At 45.1% G+C, this 23,248-nt stretch overlaps 1 protein-coding gene across 21 annotated transcripts in view; it reads right to left on the reverse strand.

Moving 5' to 3' along the window:
- The window catches only part of Dock9 (dedicator of cytokinesis 9), a 254,169-nt gene that overhangs the window by 112,838 nt on the left and 118,083 nt on the right, over window positions 1–23,248 (reverse strand). For all 21 annotated transcript variants that reach the window (XM_029469291.1, XM_029469295.1, XM_029469284.1 and 18 more), the window contains exons 3-7: window positions 13,844–13,933; window positions 7,975–8,057; window positions 5,826–5,895; window positions 4,152–4,247; window positions 2,991–3,125 (exon numbers count right to left, since the gene is read on the reverse strand). In XM_029469291.1, the coding sequence (XP_029325151.1) occupies window positions 2,991–3,125; window positions 4,152–4,247; window positions 5,826–5,895; window positions 7,975–8,057; window positions 13,844–13,933 (474 nt within the window). The remainder of the gene's footprint in view (window positions 1–2,990; window positions 3,126–4,151; window positions 4,248–5,825; window positions 5,896–7,974; window positions 8,058–13,843; window positions 13,934–23,248) is intronic.

Raw genomic sequence — 23,248 nt, forward strand, 5'->3', positions numbered from 1 at the left:
AAAAAAAAAAAAAGTAACTCCAAAGCTTCTCAGCTTCACAGAGATAAAACGGAAGCTTGGAAATCTGACACAGGAAACAGATGAAGTGTCATCAGTGAACCACTCTGATAGTCTGATTTACACTGTTGGTCAACATGCTTTGATAAACTTTGATTTACTTTGTTATTCACGCTGGCAGCCTCCAGCAGAGGAGGGGCTGCTGGCATAGGAAGCCACCGGCTGACTGGCTGTTGGCTGAAGATACTTTTTCAGGGAATGTGAAGTCATGCCACAGTCTGGATCTAAGGCTCAGATTCTGTCCCGTGGCTTGTAGGTTTCTAATAGTTAGAGATGCTAAGATCCAACTGAAATCCTGTGTTTTGGAAAGGGCAGTTCTCATCTGGTTTCATTAGCTGGGGTATATGATTCTTCTACTTAGGAGCCTGGCAGGTAGCCCTGTCCCAGTTCCCAGTGTCCCTCCTGCTGCACTTCCAGTCTCTCCTGCTACTTCCTTTCATTCTGGGCCCTGCATGCTTCTAACTAGAGTGCTAATCTTCACTTCTGACCTGGATGAAGCCTGATTGTTGGAGCACTGGACAAAACAGCTGAAAACACTACTCTGGAATAAGGGTAGGACCAGCATGGCTGTGAGCCCCAGCAGAGGGAAAAATCAATGGAGGACACCTGACTTCAGCATCGGTCTGGGCCCCAGAACAGAGACCCAGACAGGGCCTCTGCCATTTTGGCAAAGCTCATGAAGACCAGAAGGCAGGACACACAGGGAAGCCTCTGAGATGAGATGCAGGTGAAAGACAACGGACAGACAGACAGACAGTGGAGGAATTCTCCAAGTTCCACATCTGTTGCAGCTAGTTTCTATGTGTGTATCCACCTTAACAAAAAAGCTTGCCAATTAACAAGAATCAAGACAAAGCAACCTAAACTTCAGGAAACACAAGCCAAGACCAGGGCCAGTGAGAATGCTCAGCAGGTAACAGCATTTGCCTCTCATGTCTGGCAACCTGAACTTGTTCCCAGAACCCATGTGGGGGTGGAAGGAGGAACCAATTCCACCAAGTTCTTCTCTGGCATCCACATGCTTGGTATGGAATTCACCACCATGTCCGCAATCCCCTCCTACAACAAATCAATAATTCTTTTTTTAATTATAGAGAGATGACCACAAAAATCAGACGCCCCTAAACACAATGGAGTTGAGAAGACGCTGTGATGCTTCTGATGTTAAGGACTTTTGGGGATTCCTAAATAAATAAATAAGCTAGCCAGACAGACAGACAGACAGCTGGCCAAGTACACCTAGAATAAAAGGAATTTGCCGACAAATTAATTCAGAAAGTTACCAACTATTCTGTATAGAGTTCCTTAGGCAGATACTAAAAGGGTTGCCTCCAAATTAAAAATTAAAGAAAATCATAATAACAAACAGAAGGGGAGAGCAGAGGCTGGCGATGCTGGTCCGCTAGTAGAGTGCTCATCCAGCAAACCTGAGGCCGGGGGCTGGATCCCCAGCAGTGCACAAGTGTGCATGGTTGCCTGTCTCTCTGGGCAGCACGTGGGAGGCAGAAGCAGGAGGATCAGAAGGACCAGGTCACCTTTTACTTGGTTTGAGGCCAACCTAGGCTACGTGAGACCCAGTATATAAAGGAGCACAGCAACAGGGTCCTGGAAGCAGAGCGTCCTATATGGTAAGGAAGGGGAAGAGAAAGGGTCTACAGGAGCAGCTCTGAGGGTGGAGGGAGTCATCAGTCTAGGATGGTCCTGCCTTCTAGCACAGGAGCCATGGATAAGGAGTGAGGTGTAAGCACCTGCAACTAAAGAAACCTGAAAATGACTGCTTCAGATGTGCAGGGGTGCGGGTATGCAGGGGTGCAGGCATTCAGGGGTGCGGGTATGCAGAGGTGCAGGTATGCAGGAGTGCAGGGGTGCAGGCATGCAGGGGTGCGGGTATGCGGGGGTGCAGGCGTGCAAGGGTGCGGGTATGCCAGGGGTGCAGGCATGCAGGGGTGTGGGTATGCAGGGGTGCAGGCATGCAGGGGTGCGGCTATGCAGAGGTGCAGGTATGCAGGAGTGCAGGGGTGCAGGCATGCAGGGGTGCGGGTATGCAGAAATGCAGGTATGCAGGAGTGCAGGGGTGCAGGCATGCAGGGGTGTGGGTATGCAGGGGTGCAGGCGTGCAAGGGTGTGGGTATGCCAGGGGTGCAGGCATGCAGGGGTGCAAGGGTGTGGGTGTGCAGGGGTGTGAGTAAGCAGGGGTGCAGGTATGCAGGGGTACAGCACCTCAGCTCTCTCTGTTGCGATGAGATGAGATGAGCATATTCACTAGAGGATGACGATGCAACTGGATTTTAGGTAAAAATGTAAATACCAAGGTAGAAAGACCCATGGTCAAACCGAAGAGCAGCGTCTCTGACTTCATGCTAGCCCACCACACAACGTCCTTATAGAATCAAGCTCCAAGATACTGCCACTTTGAGGGAGGCTTCTCTGGTGACGCTGAATCCGTCTACTGTCTACTTGACAGGGAGACTGCTCACTGGCCACAGAACCTCTCTGTCTGAGGCCCAGAAGGGATATATTCATGGTCTTCATTCTGCAATTACTCGGGCGGATTCTGATGAGCCAGGCCGTTTGTGAATTGTGAAGCGGAACAAGCCTCCATGTTAGGACGGGGACATCTCAGTTTGGAGGGTTTTGCTATGTGACGTAGGCTGGCCTTGAACCTAAGATCTCCCTCTGCCTGGCTGTCCTGAGGACAGGGTGTATAGGTGCATGCCATCTTATCCGAGTTTTAAACATAAAACCTCATACACTAAAGGACTCCTGTCTGCCACAATATCCTGCCATCTTCAAAATGATGAAAATCAAGTTTGTTTTCAGATTATCTTTCTACCATAATTACAGCCTCGTTAGGAAGCATTTCCCCGAATCTGCTCATTCATGCATAGTGCCACAGCAGACCAGAAAACCTGCCAGGCCCTATTCCTACTCACCTGGATCACGCCCATGCAGGAATCCAGGAATATGGACCCTTTCGGTTCCTTGGAGATCTTCTCATCTTTATAAAAGTTTAGATTATAGGATCCATCGCCAAGTTGAATCAGGTGGAAAAACCGCCTCTTGAATGACTGAAGAAAGAAACACAGACAGTTCATCTTCCTAAATGGACAGTGGGAACTGGCAAGCCACCGGTACTCTTGAAAACCCAGCCAGCATTCTCTAAAGTTAATGGGATTCTAGCCAACACCACTGGTGACTGGATCCGCTGGGGAAAGACTCGCCACAACCGTCTTCCTGCCTTCCTGTCACAGGACATTGTTTCTCGCCCAGAGAGCTTGAAATTTTATGCAACCATCCAAAAGTACGGAGGGGACTTCCAACTTTGGATGAAGCCCCAGGAAGGCAGAGATCTGCTCTCAAATCCCCAGAGCCCTCACTCACACAACATGGCTGTCCTCCACTCATGACCTGGAAGGACTTTGGACCTCAGAATCCCCGCAGGCAGCACTTCCCTGGTTTGGTTTTCATCTCCACATTCACCTTACCATCCTCACTGTGTCTCTTCTCCTTAGGACTCGTCCTGCTCTCCACTGTGCAACTTCTTAAAACTACTTTTTTTTATTTTAATTTTTTTCCCATAGCTAAGTGTCTGTCTGTGTGCGGTATGTACATGAGTGCCGGTGCCTGTGGAAGCCAGAGGTGTGGGATGCCACTGCAGCTGGAGTGGCAGGCGGCAAATGCGCCAACCCCTGGGTCTCCTTTCCTCTTCTCTCCAGATTTCACCATCTTTCTTTTTGACCCTCACTTTGGCTTTACTCGACTCTGTCTCAGGATGCGTCCATAAGAGTGCTTAGGTTTACCTTAGGAGGTCTGAAAACACACTATGCACTCAAGACAAGGAAGAAAACCCCATCAGTGGTACCCCTCACCTCAGCCCTATGATGAGCTCTTTATGCCAGGGCTCAGGAGGCTGTGAGGGAAGCAGGAGGACAGGGCTGTGACAACAGTGGGGCCGTCACCAGGAAAGCATCTTAGGAGCCAGACAGTATCCCCTTTGTGGGTAAAAACAGCAACGCCTGTTCATCTGGGGCAGTCTTCTCAAGACTCAGAGAGAGGGCTGCACGTGAAGGAGAAGCGGGCTGAGGCGCTCTTACCCTCATCGTCACGCTGATGGCGCTGTTCATGTTGCCTTTGTACAGCCAGCCATGCTTGGTGATCCCGCCCTTCTGAGACCCAAGGGAAGCAGCATCCTAGGAAGGAGGGGCACAAACACAACAGCATCAGTCTTCTGCCCTTTCTCTGAGTGTCACCAGTAGGAGAATCATTCCACCTGTGCCACAGTGGGCGATTACCACTTTCTGGGACATTGATGCCTCAGTAAAGTCCAGTGAAGAGAAATGAGGGTACATTTCTAGAACTCCTGTTCTGTTAAAGGTCAGGTTAGTGCCAGGCCAAGCTCTTACTTTCGGGAGTTTCCTGAGCCGCAGACCACACTTAAACCGCTCAGTTGTGTGGCCCTGCCTGGTTTCATGAAGAGAGTTTTCAAACTACACTCCTCTGTGGTTAGACGACAAAAGGAAATTCTTGAAAATTTTTCCAGAGGCTTGGTTCGGGGAGAGATAAGCACAATACAGAACAGGACAGGGTGAGGGAGACAGGCAGAGCTACTCATAAATAAAAGTCTCTGAACTAAGACCTCTCCAGTGGGAGCTGGGTGTGAGGTGATGGGCACTGAGCCGTGGCCCAACACTAAAACTTTATTAGGCGTGTACCGTGCCATGGCCCAACACAAAACTGTGAAATCACTTACAACTTTTTGAGTGCCCCCCCCCATAACTCCACTGCACAGCTCTCAAGTATGGATTATATAGATGGCAACATCAGGTCACAGTAACAAAGGCTAGAGTCACTAGAGTGACTGTAAACAGACAAAGGCAACGTCACCTGCAAATGGCGAAGTCTTTTGTTACAGAATTGACATCTGCAGAAAGGCTTGGCTCCAGCTCTGCTTCAGTATTTGTAGCATTAGCACTGTTATTATTACTGAGAAAACACTTACCTGTCAAGGACTTCCTAAGCTACTAGGCACTCTTCATGTACACTTTCACTTGGTCTTCCTGCCCCTATAATGAGCATCTTAAAAAAAAAGGACTGAGCAGCCCCAGGTGGCCCAGAACTCACAATGTAGACCAGGCTGGCCTTAGAATCACAGAGATCCACATGCCTAGTGTGTGCAGGGATTAAAGGTATGCTCTGTGAGCACTCATGACTAGCAACACATTTCTGAGAATTAATTCTAAAACAGGTTGCTGCATGAATACCATTGTTGTCTATCAACCAACAGTCAGTACTGTACTCAGTAAACAACTAAGTAAAAGGGACCGTCTAAGCTCACACCGGGAGGACGAGAAATGCAGAGACCTAAGGCTCTGCCCACTTTTCTCCAAGAGTTAGGGAGCTTGTTGAAGTTACACAACCACTGGAGAGACAGCCATTTTACTTCTACCACCTGCCAATGAACGATATCCTGTCAGAAAACAATCTAAACTTAAGATCTTGATATCTTTCAACAGTGAGCCAGATCTGATCCAAGCCTTTGCAAATGATCTCAGAACAAAAGCACGCATCAGAGACCATGAGATGCTAAGCAGTCCAAATAAAACAGGGACCTTAAGTCAATCAATTCAAAAGTACATTTAAAAAAATTTTTTTCCATTGTTTCACTAAACATCCCAATTCCTGTTTGGGCTTAGAGGTCAGCACGTCCCTCAAAGCCCTCACAGTCAGTCTCGAGGGAGGAGAGAGGCAGGAATGAACAGAAACCCCACCTCATCTTTGTCGGCCTCCTCATCGACTTCATAGACGTGGACCGGAAGTTTATCCAGCTTGGGCACTTTGCTTTAAAAAGAAGAAAGAAAACTTGCTTAGTAATTGCATCACCAATAGTTTGTTTATCCATCCATCCATCCATCCATCCATCCATCCATCCATCCATCCAAGGAACAAGCCCGCAACAAGTCCAACTGTGGCCACTGAGATAAGGAGTTACACAGTCTACACCAGTGCTTCTCAAGTGGGCGAGCCACGGGACTCCTGTAGGCAGAGTTCCCACTGTGAAAATAAGCCACAGCCTGTTGGGGCTAGGAAGCCAGCTAAATGTAAGAAAATGGAATGGTTTCTGGTGAAACAACTGGATGGGACAATTTTTTAACATAAAATATGAGAAAGGGAAATAGGGTCACTGAGTTCTAATGATTACTGATGGAGGGTGAGGCGCAGTTATCGATGGATGATATTGACAACTATAACAGCAATAGCTACAGTTATGCAAACAGCTGTATGCTAGGCACACATCCTGGGCACTTTGCACATGTCCTCTGGAGGAAGGTAGATTAACTGGATCAAACAGGAATTATCTTCAAATCCCCAAGTGAACACTGAGCAGCTATCAAGCTCAGGCACCGATCAGCGTAGAGAAACTATTGGCAGAGAGTGTTCCCTCTGATGTTTAAAGAGTCGATCAGGAAGTTGACTGAACACTCTAAGGAGTGGCTGGGCCACACACATAGAAAAACAAACAGTGAGGTCCTCTGAGAAGAACACAAGAGGCTCGGAATCTCATAGGCGCACCCAAGCCAAAGGACAATGTAGTACCTTGGGTACTAAGATTTCAGTGGAGATGGTGACTGAAAACAACCTGTCACCGTTTGCTGTTTCCCTCTGCCAACTGTTTTCTGCAGACTCTCCACCCTGATTCCCTTTATGACAAACCAGCGTGAACACTATCACTTCTGGTCTGCTTGAGGGCCCGTTACAGCTTCAAGGAGGCAAGGGACTGACCTGGGAAAACACTGCTTCATACTGACTTTATCAAAGCAAAATGTATTTAATGTAGACAGTCTTCACACATTTCTTTTCCAAAATATTGTTTTGAACATACACACACACACACACATATATATATATATACACACACACACACATACACACATATACATATACACATATACACACAGACACACACATATACACAGACACATACAGACACACACACATATACATACATACACACACATATACACACACACACACATATACACACACAGACACAAACACACACACACGTACACACACACACACGCCACTATTCTCAAGAATACACTGGAGTCAACCCAGGGATCTGTGAACAGGGAAATGGATACTCATGATGAAATTTTTTTTCAGTAAAGAATGAATGCAACTGGAAATACTCACATTACGGAAATTAGTCCAGTCTCAGAAACACAAGTACATGCTTTCTCTCATATGTGCAGCATAAACTTTATACAGATACATAAAGCCATGGAGGCATAGATGACATAAAAGAATGTGCCTGGGGGATGTAAAGACGGACGCACAGGGATGGGAGAATAGGGACAAGCAGAACTGTGTATGTTTGGATGTAAGTGTGACTATGACCCAGGGGGGCACACACAGCCAGTGTGTCAGCAATAATGAGGGGGTGAGCCCCAGATAGTGGAAGTAAGTGGGTCTTGAATATAGAAGAAACAGAACAGTTGGGGGAGGAACAGAATACAGCCACAGGGGACTGAAGATGATCAGAGAGCATTCTATATGTGGATGAAATGTCATGATGAAAGCTGTCACTTCATACGATTAATAAATGATAGTGAAAGTGCTTGATTTAATAACCAAAACCACACTGCAGAACATTTCAATATACCGGCCTTGTCCCTTATATATCTCCATGAAAACTTTCTGGTTCTCCAGAGTTTCAGATCAGAATTAAGTCACCCATATGTCCTTACTGCTGCTTATCCATAGCAGAGTATGACACTGGGTCTATCGATCAAAAGCTATACCATGCACAGAATTTGTCTACAAGCATTCTCGAGAGTACTCTGACTGCACAGATGAGCACACACACACACACACACACACACCCACACACACACACACACACACACACGAGCTTACTTTGGAAGCTGTCGGAACTCTCCTGAGTAATCTTCATATTTATAGGTCACAAGATGCCAGTCAGAGTTGTAGGTCTTGATGCACTGGTGGGGGATTTAGAGGAAACAAACACAAACAGAAAGTCAGATAATGACTTCTGGGGAACATGAGGAGTTTTGGGAAGTCAGGCCCTAGAGACATATAAAAGTTCAGCTGTCAATCATCTAACATCACAGAGACTCCTGTGAGACACCAGACTCTGAACCAGTGAAACACGACCGTCGGGAGCAACTGTGTCAAGTTATCAATATCAACAACCTGACAGCAGCTTTCCTATGGCAACACTGAAATAGCAATAACTATTCCCGGCTTATAATCATTTGTTTTTATAAGAAATGGTTTATGTTGCTATGGTGGTTTGGATGAGAATACCCCCACAGGCTCATATATTTAAATATTTGGTCCCTAGTTGGTGGAACTGTCTGGGAAGGCTTAGGAGGCGTGGCCTTGTCAGACAAGGTATGCCACAGGATGGGGTAGAGCTTTGAGGTTTGAAAAGCCTGCACCATTGCCAAAATCTCACTCAGGCTCATACACGTGAATCAAGATGTAAGTTCTCAGTACCACACCTGCCACCATGCTCCTCACTACGATGGCCATGCACTCACCCTCCGAACTGTAAGCTCCCAGTAAGCTCACTCCTCTATAAGCTACCTTCATCATGGCGTCTTACTACAGCAGTCAGTGGAAGGGTTACCAAGACAGTTGCATATGATTTATTTGTGTGGGGAGGGAAGCACATGCCATTGTACTCATGGAGAAGCTAGGGGTCAACTTGCCAAGGTTGATTCTCTCCTTCTACCACGCAGATCTGGAAGATCAGACTCAGGTCAGCAGGCTTAGCAGCAGGTGCCTTTACCCGCTGAGCCTTCTACTGCATGGTGTTGGAAGAGGCCATATGTCTCTCTACTGGGACATGAGCGAGAATATCATGTGTGAACCTAGACACTTCACGATACCAACTTTAGAACTAGTGCTGTTAGTTACTAAAACCATTTAAATTTGTCCTCAGTTTTCTTCACATTCGTAAGTGATAAGGTGAGATTATGTGCAGGAAAGATGTAGACTTCAACTCACACGGCCCCATGACCTCTTTACCTGTGTACCTTTGTGTGTACATGGTCATGTGCATGCATGTGAGTGTGTGTGCACATGAGCTTGCATGTGTACTATACGTGGCACTCATTTCACTGCTAAGGCTTCTTCTAGTGTCACTATGGTTCACACACTATATCAGAACTACCTCACTACATGACTACAAGGGGCCAGCAGGGTGTCCTTCCTCTACCTTCTTGGGTGGCTGTGAGATTCTAGTTAGCTCTTGACATACACAAAGCTGATAGAGAAAAAGAACACATGAAAACCAACAAAGATGTATTTGTGTCATACCATTTTTTTTTTAAACTGGCTCGGCCTACCTTCTGTGGCCAGGCAGGTCTCCCAGTGGAGGGATAAGGACACCAATCCACCCACAAAACCTTAGACCCAAATTATATCCTGCCTATGAGACATGCAGGGACAAAAATAGCAGACAGAGGGAATGGACAACCAATGACTGGCTCAAATTGAGAACTATCCCAAGGACAAGAACCAATCTCTGATTATTAATGATTAACTATTAAATTAACTATTAATGATACTCTGCCATGCTTACAGACAGGAGCCTAGCATAAGGGTCCTCTGAGAGGCTCTACTCAGCAGCCAGTGGAAAGAGATGCAGAGACCCATAGGCGAACATTAGATGGAGCTCAGGGACTCTTGTGGGAGAGTCGAGAGACCCCAAAGAGGATGGAACTCCACAGGAAGTCCAACAGAGTCAAATAACCGGGACCCTTGGGGTCTCCCAGAGACTGAACCATCAACCAAAGAATGAGCATGGACCTAGGCCTCACCCCACACGTAGGTAGCAGATGAGCAGCTTGGGTGTCATGTGGGTCCCCTAATAACTGGAGAAAGGGCTATCCACTGGGCCACCTTGTCCAGTCTCAGTGAGAGAGGATATCTCTAGTCCTTGATGAGCCGAGGGAGGGAGGATCTGGGGAGAGGTCCCTCTTCTCAGGAGAGAAGGGGAGGGGGAGTAGGGAGGATGGGGTGTTCTGGGAGGAGAAGGGGGCTAATATTAGGATGTAAGTAAATTAATTTTTTAATAATAATAAAGTTTTAAAACAGAAAAAAATGGCTCACGAATAATGTTTTTTGAACAAAGCCCCTATTCTTATTCCGCTTCATTGACATCAATTGTTTTGTCTGCGTCACAACCTCCACCTGAGCAGCCACCAACTCAACAGAAACAACAATGGGTGCTTGCTTTGTTTTTTCTCTACACCCCCTCCCCCCCGCCCCGTAAGCATTTTTCTTGAAAAGATGCAAAGGGAAGGAAGTATGGGTATTCTAGATTATTCCTTGAAGGTGAAAGAAAATGAGAGAAGAAGGAAGAGCAAAGTCAGTTAGGGGAGGTGAGCATTCTCCTTTGACTATGTAACTGTAAACATTTTAATGTTATTGTAGCCTTAGGAATACTTTTCACAGTTTCCAGCAATACTTTCACACCTGGGCATCAGGTATGAACAATTCAAATTTACATTCCAAAGCCACCAAGTAAGGTTTGAAAGTCGCACACAGTTCCAGGTTTTCCACAGCGGCCCCCATGCAGGTGGGCCTGGCTCTGTGTGGCACACGCCCTTTCTCTTTATCTGGTCATGATGCTCTGAGCATCAAGAACTGCATCTGCCATCACTGAGGCTCTAACAGGACATCCTGAGGGACAGTGTGCACACAGCTAACTAAAAGCAAGGGGGTAGGGACAAAAAGTGAATAGTGTGAATATTTTCACGAATGAAATATTGTAATTCCGACATGTTCACAATCTTAAGCAAAATGGGGAATTATAAATATTTAAAATTATAAGAAACTGTGTAGTACGGACTGGGCAGTAAAGGGACTGGTCACCAAGCCTGATATCCTGAGTTCACCCCCCTGAAGCTCCATGGTAGAAGAGAATAAGCTATTGAAAGCTGTTTTTAGATCTCCATGTGTGTACTGTGGTGCACACTTGTGTACACTACACACACACACACTGTAAAATTACAAGAAACTGCAAAAAAAAAAAAGCAGCAAATATTCCAAATTACCTCAGCTTCATTCAAAAGCGCTGTTGCCTGTCTAGTTATGGGCACTGCCTAACTCTCAAGGCAGATGCACAGAGTAGAGCAAGCCCCACCCCGTCTGGCTCCAGAAAGTCTCAGACACAACAGATTCCATCAGAGATCTAACAAGAAAACTGTGTGCTCAAATGGGTAGGGACGTGAACCAGTACTTAATTCACCTTTCAAACTTGGGAACCTCAACAAGAATTTGAAGTTATAGTGACGGGCTCACAAAGGCATTTTGTTTTACAAGTTCATTGTCCTCCATACTGGAGGGTGGAGAGCAGATGGCAGAGGCCCAACACAGTCCAGTCACATGGGCTTTAGCAGCTCAGGGTGAAGCAGGGATTGCTTAACCTGCAGGGGTTAAATACTGAGAGGCTAGAGAGATGGCCCAGTGGTTAAGAGCACTGGGTACTCATGCAAAGGACCTGGGTTCAATTCCCAGCACCTACATGATGGCTCACGACTCCAGTTCCACAGTACTTGATGCCCTCTTCTGGTCTCTACTGGCACTGTATACACATGGTACATATGTACTCATGTACGCAAGCTCACACTCTCGCACACACACACACACACACACACACAAAATTAAAATAACTTTGGCTAGAGAGATGGCTCAACTTCTAAGAACACATGTTGCTCTTGCAGAGGACCCATGTCATAGCTCATAACCATCTATAACTCCAGTTCCAGGGACTCCAACACTCTCCTCTGATCTCCATGGGCACCAGGCATGAATATGGTATACATGTATACATGCAGGTTAAACACTCATGCACATAAAAGGAATTAGAAATCTAAAGACACAATTTCAAAAAACAAATCTTTAAAAAACATAACTGAGGGTTACACCCACTCACAATTTCTTAAGGAGTTGGGAGAATGAGTAATAATTTTAATTTTGCCACATGCTCTAAGACAGAAGTTAACAAGCATTCTGCAGAGGTCTACACAGTCATAACACCACCAGCCTTCAGGGCCACAGGATCTCTACATCTCTACTACAAGTTAGTTGTATTATGACTGCAGCCCAACATGTAAACAGATGGGCAAGGTCGTGTACTATTAAAACTTTAGTCATAAAAAATAGGCTGCAGGCCAGATTTTGCTACAACTTGCCTTTAAAAATATGTCTATGCCTATATAAACATCCCCAGTGTGTATGTGTAAGCCTATATAAACATACCTAGTGTATGTAAACCTATATAAACATCCCCAGTGTGTATGTGTAAGCCTATATAAACAATACATAGTATATGTGTAAGCTTATATAAACATCCACAGTGTGTATGTGTAAGCCTGTATAAACATACCGTGTGTGTGTGTAAGCCTGCATAAATATACCTAGTGTGTGTGTGAGCCTGTATAAATATACCATGTGTGTGTAAACCTATATAAACATACCCAGTGTGTATGTAAGCCTGTATAAATATATCTAATGTGTGTGTGAGCCTGTATAAATATACCTAGTATGTGTGTAAGCCTGTATAAATATACCTTGTGTGTGTGTATAAGCCTATATATACATACCCAGTGTGTGTGAGATCCTATATAAATATACCTAGTGTATGTGTGTAAACCTATATGAACATATCTAGTGTGTATGTGTGTGTAAGCCTATACAAACACACCTGGTACGTGTCTGGAATTACGGATACTAAGGTGGTAGAAAAGAAAATTAAGCGGGACATCATCATTACACAGTAACAGAACACCGCTTTAAACATTTTATACACAGACTTAATCTTTTCCAAAATCTCAAGTTAAGACAAAATATTGTTATTTAATTTGTCTTTACTTATAAAAGCAAAACTTACTTCCAACTAGGAAGACTGAGTCTAACCCATTTTTTAATATATTGGAGTGTGTGTGTGTGTGTGTGTGTGTGTGTGTGTGTGTGTGTGAAAGAGAGACAGAGAGAGGGAGAGGGAGAGAGAGGAAGGGAGAAACAGCACAGGTGTGAAGGTCAGCACAGGTGTGAAGGTCAGAGGACAGACTATGGAGTTAGCTCCCTCCTTCCTCTTGTGGGTTCTGGGGCTCACACTCGGGTCACCAGCCTGCTTCACCTACTGAGTCATCTTCCTGGCCCCCAAACTCATTTCTAAAGGATGAACCACTTCAAGAAACAAAACTGTAGCCACTTAGTTTCTTCTACCCCAAAACAGCAAGAGGAATAGACAAATACAACAGGGCAGGAAAGCCTCCCTATCTGGTAATGACTTCTCTTTGTTCAGATTATTATTTGTATGTTCAAACAAGGAGGAGTGTGATTACCTCACACACGGGTCAGGGAGAGTGAGATGTGGCTACACCTGGCTCTAGTCCTGACCTAAGTTGCAGAGACAGAGGTACCAGTGAAGACAAAGACCCCATAACGAACTCATGGATCAACCTTTACAGATGGTATTGATGACAAAGGGGTCAACAGCATTTCCACTTAAGAGGTAAGTAACCCTTTAGTCCCCGTCCAGTTAAACTCTGGAGACATTGATATTCGAGAATTACGAACAAGCCCTCTGGACATTCCCACCCATTCTATGCTCTGACAATGTCTCATCATAAAACCGCCATTACTTCTTTGACACTATTTAGAAAAATAATGAGAGTCAAGGAGACGTGGTTAGGTAGAAGGAAATGTCTTTACAATGTCCAGGGCGCAGAGGAAGTAAAAACCTCACCTCAGTGACAAACAGGCTCTGTGCTTCCTCCTCTGCATTTGCAGGGACCGTGGAGCGTAAGTACCGCCCCTGCCGCCTCAGGATGGCCGTCTGTGGACAGAACAGAAGAGCTGGTGAGGACAGAAGGCCACGCTAATGGTGCAGCGGATGGGCCTGCAACAGGGCCAGAGCCTATGAAGTCCCTCCAGACATCTGCAGATGAGGACAGGTGCCTCCTGAGGTCACTTTGACCTTCTAAGTTCCCATTCCAGACGAGGTAGCAGTGCAGGCTCAATGACCACTAATTACTAAATGAATCTTCCAACTAAGAGCCTCTCCTTGCCTCTGAAGAGCAGAGCTATTCTTGCTTCCGGAGATTTCAGTCTTACAAAAAATTTTAATTTTATTAACATTACACACTAAAAACAGTGGATCTCATTATGCCATCTCCATACATATATACTACATACTGAGACCGTGTTCACAGACATCTTTGTGACCCTCTCTTGTCCTTTCTCCAGCTAGCCTCTCTTCCCAGACTCTTTAAAAAGCAAAGTAACAAACAACAACAGAACACCTCTAGATTCTATGACAGAAAATTGTGTGATGTTTGTTTCCTGAGTCTGGCTTCCTTCTCTTACCACCCTGAGCTCCATTTCTGTGAAAACACTGGGCTGTTGTTCTTCATGGCTGCATAGTACTCCACTGTGAACGGCAGCAGATTTTCCTTATTTGCCCAGGCTGATCGGCAAGCCGGCTGTTGTGAAGAGTGCTACAGCAAACAGATATCAAGTATCTCCACAGTTCACAGACTTCAGTAACCTACGCATAAACCCCAGGAAAGTCACAGCTACATGCTGGGGTAGGTCTATTTCTAGATTTCCAAGGAATCTCCATGCAGACTTCCATAGTGGCTGCTCTAATTCCCTGTCCCAGCAACACTGAATATGGGCCCATTTCTCCCCCAAAGCATCACCACCATTTGTTGCTTGCTTTCTTTCTTTCTTTTTAAGATTTATTTTATTCTATGTGCTTGCGTGTTTTGCCTGTATACATGTATGTGCACCATATACATGCCTGGTGCCTACCGAGGTCTGAAAGCATCAAACCCCTGAAGCTTGGGTTAGTTACAGACGGCTGTGAGCTTCCTCGTGGGAGCTGTGGGTGGGGTGAGGTAGAATCTATATTTGTTTTCCCTGGTGAATACTTTCAACATTTTTTCCCATGCATTTATCAGCCATTTGTACTTCTTCACTTGAGAACTCCTGAATTAGTTTCCATATTAATTGGATTATTTTGTGTGTTTAATTATTTCAGTTTTTTAATCTGGAGATTAATTGTAAGGAGTAGCTGACAGGCTCTCTCTCTGCACTGTGGGAGGCTCATGACTGTTAACTGTTTCTTCTACTGTGTTTCTTCTATTTCTTCCTGCAATCCCATCAATTATTGCTCTTGGCTGTCTTGTCCCTCAGTTTCAGATGTCCAGATCTTGCTCTGGGCTGTCTTCTCCAAGTTGCTCCCCTGCTCTCATGTGCAACACGCCAGGCTTTGAGAGATACCTTAAACCCAACATGTAGACAGTGGCTTCCTTCCTATAGAAAGCAACATTTGTACCTCCTGTCCTCCACTCAAGCCCTGTGCAGGTGAATTCTTCATCCATTCTGCCTCCAGGGAGTGTCTAAGACCCAGGATCCTTGTTTTTAGTGCATATTTCAAACAAATTGTGACCTTTGTTGCAAAATCACTTTCAAGGAATGCTACAGAAATATATTCTCATACACAAGATCATGTCTATCCAGACTGCCAAACCTGTTATGAGCCAGCCATGATCAGGACAGAGGAAACTGCCCATCAAAGCCTGTGCATGGCAAATGAGGGCACACGCTGTGTCCTTAGACACTGTTTCCTTAGCTTGATTTACTTGGCTCTTTCCACATCTTAAAAATATAACTATTTATGTAAGACCTTCACCAAAGGGTTCATCTGAAGAAAAGATGACTGTGACCAGCATCACCTCAAGCCCATTTCTCATCGCAGCACCAGGAAGAAAGAAAATTTGTTGTAAAAATTTTCACAGAATTATGAATGCAAGAACCTGTCATTACATGACATTTTTCCCCTAACACCCTTCTGGGGTGAGAAAAATAACTGCCAGTAGGTCTTTTAGATTTTTTTTTTTTTAAATAGATAAAGGGCTGTTGTGTATGTATGCTCTCATCTGAAAAAGAAAACAACTTTAAATCAACAGAGAGACTCAACGCCAAGCATAGTTTTTCTCGTCTATAACTCTGAAAGGCTAAGGCATGAGGACTGCTGTATGTTCAAGGTCAGACACATACCAGAGCAGTGTCTCAGAGGGATAGGGGTGTGTGTGTGTGAGAGAGAGAGAAGGGGGGAGACAGACAGACAGACAGTCTTGATTCAAATTTGTGGCTACATACCAGCCATTGTGATCAATTCCTAACTGATTTTGACCAACCACTCTCTGCCCAGATATAAATGTTTCCACCCACTAATGACTTTATTCAAAACAGCACATACAACAGAACCAGGTTAGATGTGCTTCCTCAGCATAATCTAGTTGAAGTGTATTTTTTAGTATTTCTTGAGCTACATTGTATCCGATCCTTTTGAGATCTCCTCTAAAGAAGGCTTCAGGTGGCTGGACCACATTGCAGACATGCTGCAAAGGTGGACCCTATTTCCTCTTCTTCTGCAAACAGGCTGGACTAACCAAGCGTAGAAGTCATTGTGCACATGCCAAAGGCAGACTTCAGGAAGGCAATCAGACTCCCTTTGTCTTCCTAAGCTAAGCTGAGCACCATATGAAGAATTCTCCTGTCTCTGCACCTGTCAGACCTCATCTTCCTGTGGTGGACACTGCTTAGCATAGAAATGCCATTGGTCAAAGGTCTATGACACACACCAGCCACACATGCGGCCATGAACACTGTCAGCCACAAATGGGGCATGTACACTACACCCACCCAAAGATTCAAGGATGGATGACATTGGAGGAAGGAGCAGGAGGAGGGAGCAGAAAGGCTGATGGAGCCAGAGGTCGGGGAGGACTGACTAAAGGAGAAGTGTCTTCAGGGCCTGACAGGATCAGTGCCCTCATGAACTTACAGTGCACACAAGACCAAACCAGCTGGCATTCTAGCATGGAAGGAGGAGGACTCATAGCTCCATCTTTAGCTGAAGAGCTGCTGAGAGTTGACTGTTGCCAGAGGCCCTGGGTTAATCAGATTTCCTTAAGGGTGTAGGCCCTGGTTGGTGATCATACTTCAGTGACTAGTCCTACAATCCATGCAGATGCAAGCAGCACAAACTGGACTCCAACTGAACTCAGTGGGGTTATATGGGTTATATGGGCATGAAGTTGGGGTGGGATGGGGGCTGAATGTAGGAAGATGTAGGGCAAGGAGTAAGCGTAAACATGATCAAACTACATTATATTCATGTAATTAAAATACATTGTATACATGTAATGAAATTCTCAAAGAATGTTAATTAAAAATTCTACTACCTTGACACTACTTACCGAGAAACAATATCAGATGGCCATAGAGAAGGACCATGTTATACAGAGAAAATTGTCCTGCTATCCCAAGGCACATATATCATATCGACGAGGAGGCCATTTTAGATGTGGCCTCCCTAGGTAAAAGCTAAATCGGAAGAACCACTGAGCTGAGCCTTGATGGGTTCAGAACTGTGAGAAATAATCGATTACTGTATTAGTTACTAGGTTTTGGTTGATTGGTTACTCATTGTGGTTGTAAGACCGCAGGCACAGCTCTACAGTACAGTGCTGAAATGCTGTACTGATCGTGCAGAGCATTAAGGACCTGGTTTCCACGATCACCTCCTACCCAGTCAGCACCCTAAAGACATCAAGTAAAATAGATAAGAAATAAATATCAGCCAGACCCCAAGGGTAAACTGGGATGAAAAACATTCTACTAATCATTTTAAAACCTAGCATAAAGAATTACCTATTATCCCAACCTTGTCTGGGTCCCTGGCCTTCCTCCAGACATGGATCTAATGGCTAAGGGTGTAACATTTAATAAAATGCATCTGCCGCTCTTACTGAGCACATACAGTCTGACGGAGGAGGAGGAGATACGTTTATAGTATGATTAGTATTCTATCTAGAAGGACACGCAGAGAAGACCAGGGGATTCTAGGAAAAGAGCAGAGGGTCTAAATCCAACAGAAGACAATAGTATCAAACAAAGTGTATCTAGGGAAAGATGGTGAAACTGTGAAGGAGGAGTTCAAATTGTACTCAGAACAAACGAGAGAGATAACCTCACCCTGGTGATGGAGACAGAGCACAAACAGGTTAAGACCAGCTTTGTTAAGGAGTTAGGGCTGGATTAGGAATGTAGCTCCTTTGGTAGAGTGCTCGCCTAGTATGGACAAAGCCCTGGGTTTGCTCCTGAACCACAGAATCTGGGCCTGGTGGCACATGCCTGTAGTCTGGAAGGTGGAGTCAAAAGTTCAAGGTCACCTTCAAATGCTCAACAAGCTCCACAAGCCTGGGTTCCATGAGATTATGCTTTGTTTTCATTTTTAAAGGCCTAGAACGAAACATATTTGCTATGTCAAAAACTGTCTTTGAACTCCAACTGACTTCCGATTAAACCCTAAAACCCTACCACTTTTAATCAATCGGGTCATAGAAAGAACAGGAGCTGCACAGTAAGAGCATCAGGTTAGACCCCGGTGGGTCTGGTGACTTGTCACGAATGGAGCAGGCACCACTAATGCCCCGAGCTCTCCGGTCCTCACTGTCTTCACTCAATTCCAACCACAGCAATCCACTTGCTTATAACGTGCTTCCCATTTCAACATTTCTACCAGGAAGAGATGCAAAGCCAACAACACTTAGATGCTTTATTGTACTTTCTGATGTACTTTTAAAGTAGTATTTTGCTTTTATTGTGGAGTCATCAAATGAGTGTCGGCTCCCTTGAGTCTGAACAACCCTGGTCACATTGGTCAAAATCTGGTCTACAGACCTGAAAAGCTGATATTTGACCCTATAAATTGTTGGCCTTAAAATAAATGTCCCCAAGACTTGTTTTAACAGTTGATTCGATTATCTACTCTAATGCAGGCATATGCCTTTTCCTCTGAGGCCAAGAGACATCTCTTCTTACTTGTAAATGTTTCAAGAACGAATGAATAAAACAGTCAATGGGGATAGAAAAGGGAAACTGCCAATCACCATCCATTACTTGAATATATGGCTTTTCCTATTAAGACAAAAGCTCTCTGATCCATTACAGAAACTGACAAGGGATGTCCATAGCACAAGCAAACGTTCTATTTTAACCTCTCTATAGATTTTGTGTACTAAAAGTCACATTCAGACCATACTCTATGCCAAACCAATTAACATTACATTTCTATAGTTTCACTTATTAGGCCTATAAAAAAGTCCAAGTCTATCTCCTAAGAGTTATACTTAGTGAGCACCTAGGCCCTCTAACAATGGGCGGAGTTTCTTTCTAGTACTGTAGAGATTCTAGTGGTTGTGTGGAAAGCTCTTACCATATAGCAAGGCTGGCCTGGAATTCATAACACTCCACACGGTGGCCCTTAGTTCATGATCTTCTTGCTTCGGCCTCTGAGCACTGCTGAGACTAGGGGTGTACACAACCACTCAGAGCTTGTCGCCTTATTTCTATCCATTAAGATTCTTATTCCAGCTAAAGGCTGGACCAAAAATCAACATCAAAAATGGCAAAGAATAGCAGAATAGATTGTTCTTTCCCTTCTCCTTGCTCAGTAACATTATGCAAATTACCTAATCTGTCACAGTTTATTTTCCTCATCTATAACAAAGGGGACAACCACTACTCCTTCTCTGGGGGAATCTGTAGAGGTTAAAGGGAATGCCCAACATAGCTATACAAATTTAAGGTACTTTATAACATAGTCTAATACAAATGGCTAGCCCCACTCTTTTTATGTTTAGAAATAAATTACAGCTATCCTTCAGTGACCTTGAGGGACTGGGTTCCTATATCTATATCTATATCTATATCTATATCTATATCTATATCTATATCTATATCTATATCTATATCTAAGATACCCAGAGATACCCAGGTCCCTTATCCTAGGTAGGTTTTGCATTGAGCCCATGCTATTCCCCTGTGTAATTATCAACGGTCTCCCATTACTTTTAACACCTCCTCCAATACAAGGTGGTCTGTATAGCCGCATGCTGCACCATCTAGACAGCAGCATGCTCACACACCCTTCTTTTCTCTAAGTATTCTCAGCCTGATTTCTGAATCCAAGGGGGGGGGGGTGTCTGGGAAATGGAGACCCAATTATACCTCTATCCTACTGAGGAAGCTTTTAATATGAAAGGGTTAGAGGAAGTTTTTCCTACTGTGGAGGGTATGAAAGTGTATCTGAAGACTAAAAACTATGTATTGTTAGCATCTCAAATAACCATTGAGATGGAAATCTCTAAGTTCACAATGCAACTTAGAAGAAAACTTCCCAGCTGCTGTCAGGCGTAGCTTTTGTACAGTTCCTTAGGTTAAATGCTGGCAGTCTTTGACATAGGAGACCCTTAGTTACCTTGTCCAGGGACAGACAAGAGTCTCATGAGGAACTCCACAGAGCCACTGCAGTAGCTGAACCAAAAGAGAGGGCAGCACATGTCCCCTCTGACGCACTGTGAGGGGTGTGTGTGCACCTGGAACCCCCCAGATGAACTTCTTATTTCTATGAAATGAAGTGGTTCATGCAGCCATGGTTCCCGGACCCTAACAAGAAGAGTTGTTAAACACACAGCTATTTTCCCGGTCTGGCCTGAAACTTCAAATCTCAAGTAGATTATTTTTACTTTAAGAACTTATCTGTTGACTGAAATGATTCCCTCCAAACACTCTGCTAGCCCTGAGCTACAAGGTCAGCGTTGGAAACTTCTGGGCTGTTTGGGCCAGCTGGGGGATGGTTGGGGGACAGGGACACAGTGAGGCAGCAGGTGCCTTACCTGGCAATGCCCCAGCCTTACTGCCCCAGGACCTGCAGCACTCCTATCTTCTGAGCTTAAACTCAGCTCCTCATTTTTAAACTAACCCAAGTCCAGACCCCAAGGGGATGATGCAGGGGTCTATCTTACACACATGACCTTGAACCCCTTATCCCCACCCACCCCGCCAAGAGGCTCAAGTTTCCAAGGAGGAGAAATGTGAAGCCAGTCATTTCATTAATCTTCACGTTGTGGAATCTGAGAAGGGACATTGAATTGGGAGCTGGCTGGGGAAACCCTGGAGGTGTGCCTTTCCTGGGCTGGCTATGTAATCCCGGGGAAAGCCTGAAACTCCCCCACCCCTCACCCAGCCCCCACACATCCGCAGACAGGCCTTCTAGGACCTTCAACTTCCTCAGTGCCTCAGAAATTCCAGTGTTCAGTGAACATAGAATTCTAAGCCCCGCCTCCTTCCCAAGGGGATGAGAGACCAGACAGGCAAAAGAAAAACGAGATGAACCCTGACATTCCTTTGACTCACTACTACCCAAGTTACTTTTCACTACACAGATTTAGATAAACACTACTGTCCCCAGCACACAGTTATGTCATCTTGATTTTTCTAAACCTCTCCACTCACACAAGGCTGGTTATTTACTAATCACTTCATGATGGCCTTCAACTATTTAAAAATACTCGGGTGGGAATTATGCATATCCACTGGGCACACAAATCAGGTTTTTATGATTTTAATTAAAAGCCTGAAACAAAAGGCCCACCCTTCCTCCAGAGACCCTGAGAACAATGAACTACATCAGAGATCCCACTGTAACCTGAACCAGCTGCAAGGATAGGGACCAAGTATTTGTCTCTTCTGATCCAGGAGCAGAAAGCTGGGAGTGGCCTCTCTCAGACACCAAGAACAGACAGGAGAGGGAGTGTGGCTGCTTTCCCAGTGGAAGGGAGGTGGGATCCCAAACAGACAGCCCAGGGTGGGGTGGCCTTGCCTAAGCCACTACTGAGACACTGGGTCAGAGAGCAGCAGCAAGCTCTTCTCTAGAAGGCAAGGTCTTATGTAACCTATGCTGGCCTCAAACTCACTAGGTAGCCAAGGCTAGCCTTGAACTTTAGCTCCTTCTGTCTACACCTCCCAAGGGCTGGGATTATAGGAATGTGACACCACACACAAAAAATGTGACCATCTTTGCAGAGCCCGCCTAGCAATCTGTTATAAAGCATTCCAGCCTTGTCATCATTTTGGCTTTATTTAGAGAATTATCCCTTCAAACCTCTGCACACTTGATGCAGAGGAACAGTGCTTCAACATACACTGAAAAGGACAACCCCTGCTAGGTGTGCAGTACCTGGGGGAAGAGAGAGGCGGGAGTACAAAGCATGGCTAGGCCACCCAGAAGACACTGGCCCAGCCCCCACTGCCTTCTCACACAAACAGCCCTGGCTTGATTTCTTAATTATTAATATGTTCAGCCAGCCCAAAGGAATGCGGCACCCACATCAATGTTTTAAAGTTATCTCCAGTTTCAGCCTACTGTCTATTACCAGGATGGCTCCCAACTGCCCTCCCATCCCCTACCCCGACCCTACCCCAGGCCTGAGATCAACTGGATGGTGTCTTGTGTGTCTAAAGCATCTCTCCCTTTGACGTCTGCTTAGAAATGCCACGTGGCTGGATCTCTCTGTACATTGGGCGTTTTTTGGATACAGTGCAACACTGAAACCATAGCAGCAGAGGACACTGGGAACTGCTGCAGCCAACCGACTGTGCACAGGGTATGGCATCTTTCCAAGGATCTGGAGGAGGCATTTGTCTCAGAGCACAGGAGTTGCTCATGAGAGGCTCCAGCACCAAGCTAGACTAGAAACTCAAATAGTGTGGGGCATTCCCACACCACACCTCAAAGCTCCACTATCGGCCATTAACTCCCATTTTCTGTTCATTTTTGACAATGCCATGCATAGAGAAGCTGACCCAACATACAGGCATGTGTGCACACGCATGCTCGAGTACACTCATGCACATGCTCCCAGTCTCCATGTTTAATTCACCTGTTATTAAGGAGATGAACAAACTTGGGACAAGAAAAAGGCCCAAAGAATTCCATTTAGTTTCTGAGGAAAGTTTAAACTCCCAAAGCTCGAGGGATGGCTCATTGGTTAAGAACTTATATGCTCTTTGCAAAGTTCAATTCCTAGCACCCCCTTAACTGGAAGATTACTAACAACTGTCACTCTAGCTCCAGGGACCCAACACTCTCTTCTGGCCTCCTCAGACAAGTGCATACATACACATGCATGAACACTTTACAAAATAATAAAGTCATGTTAAAAAACAAACAAAAATTCCCCCAGGGCTGAGCCGGCTCAGAGGTTACAATTCTCTTCCAGAAGAATTCCCATTC

This window comes from Mus caroli, chromosome 14, assembly GCF_900094665.2.
Source record: "Mus caroli chromosome 14, CAROLI_EIJ_v1.1, whole genome shotgun sequence".
NCBI lineage: Eukaryota > Metazoa > Chordata > Mammalia > Rodentia > Muridae > Mus > Mus caroli.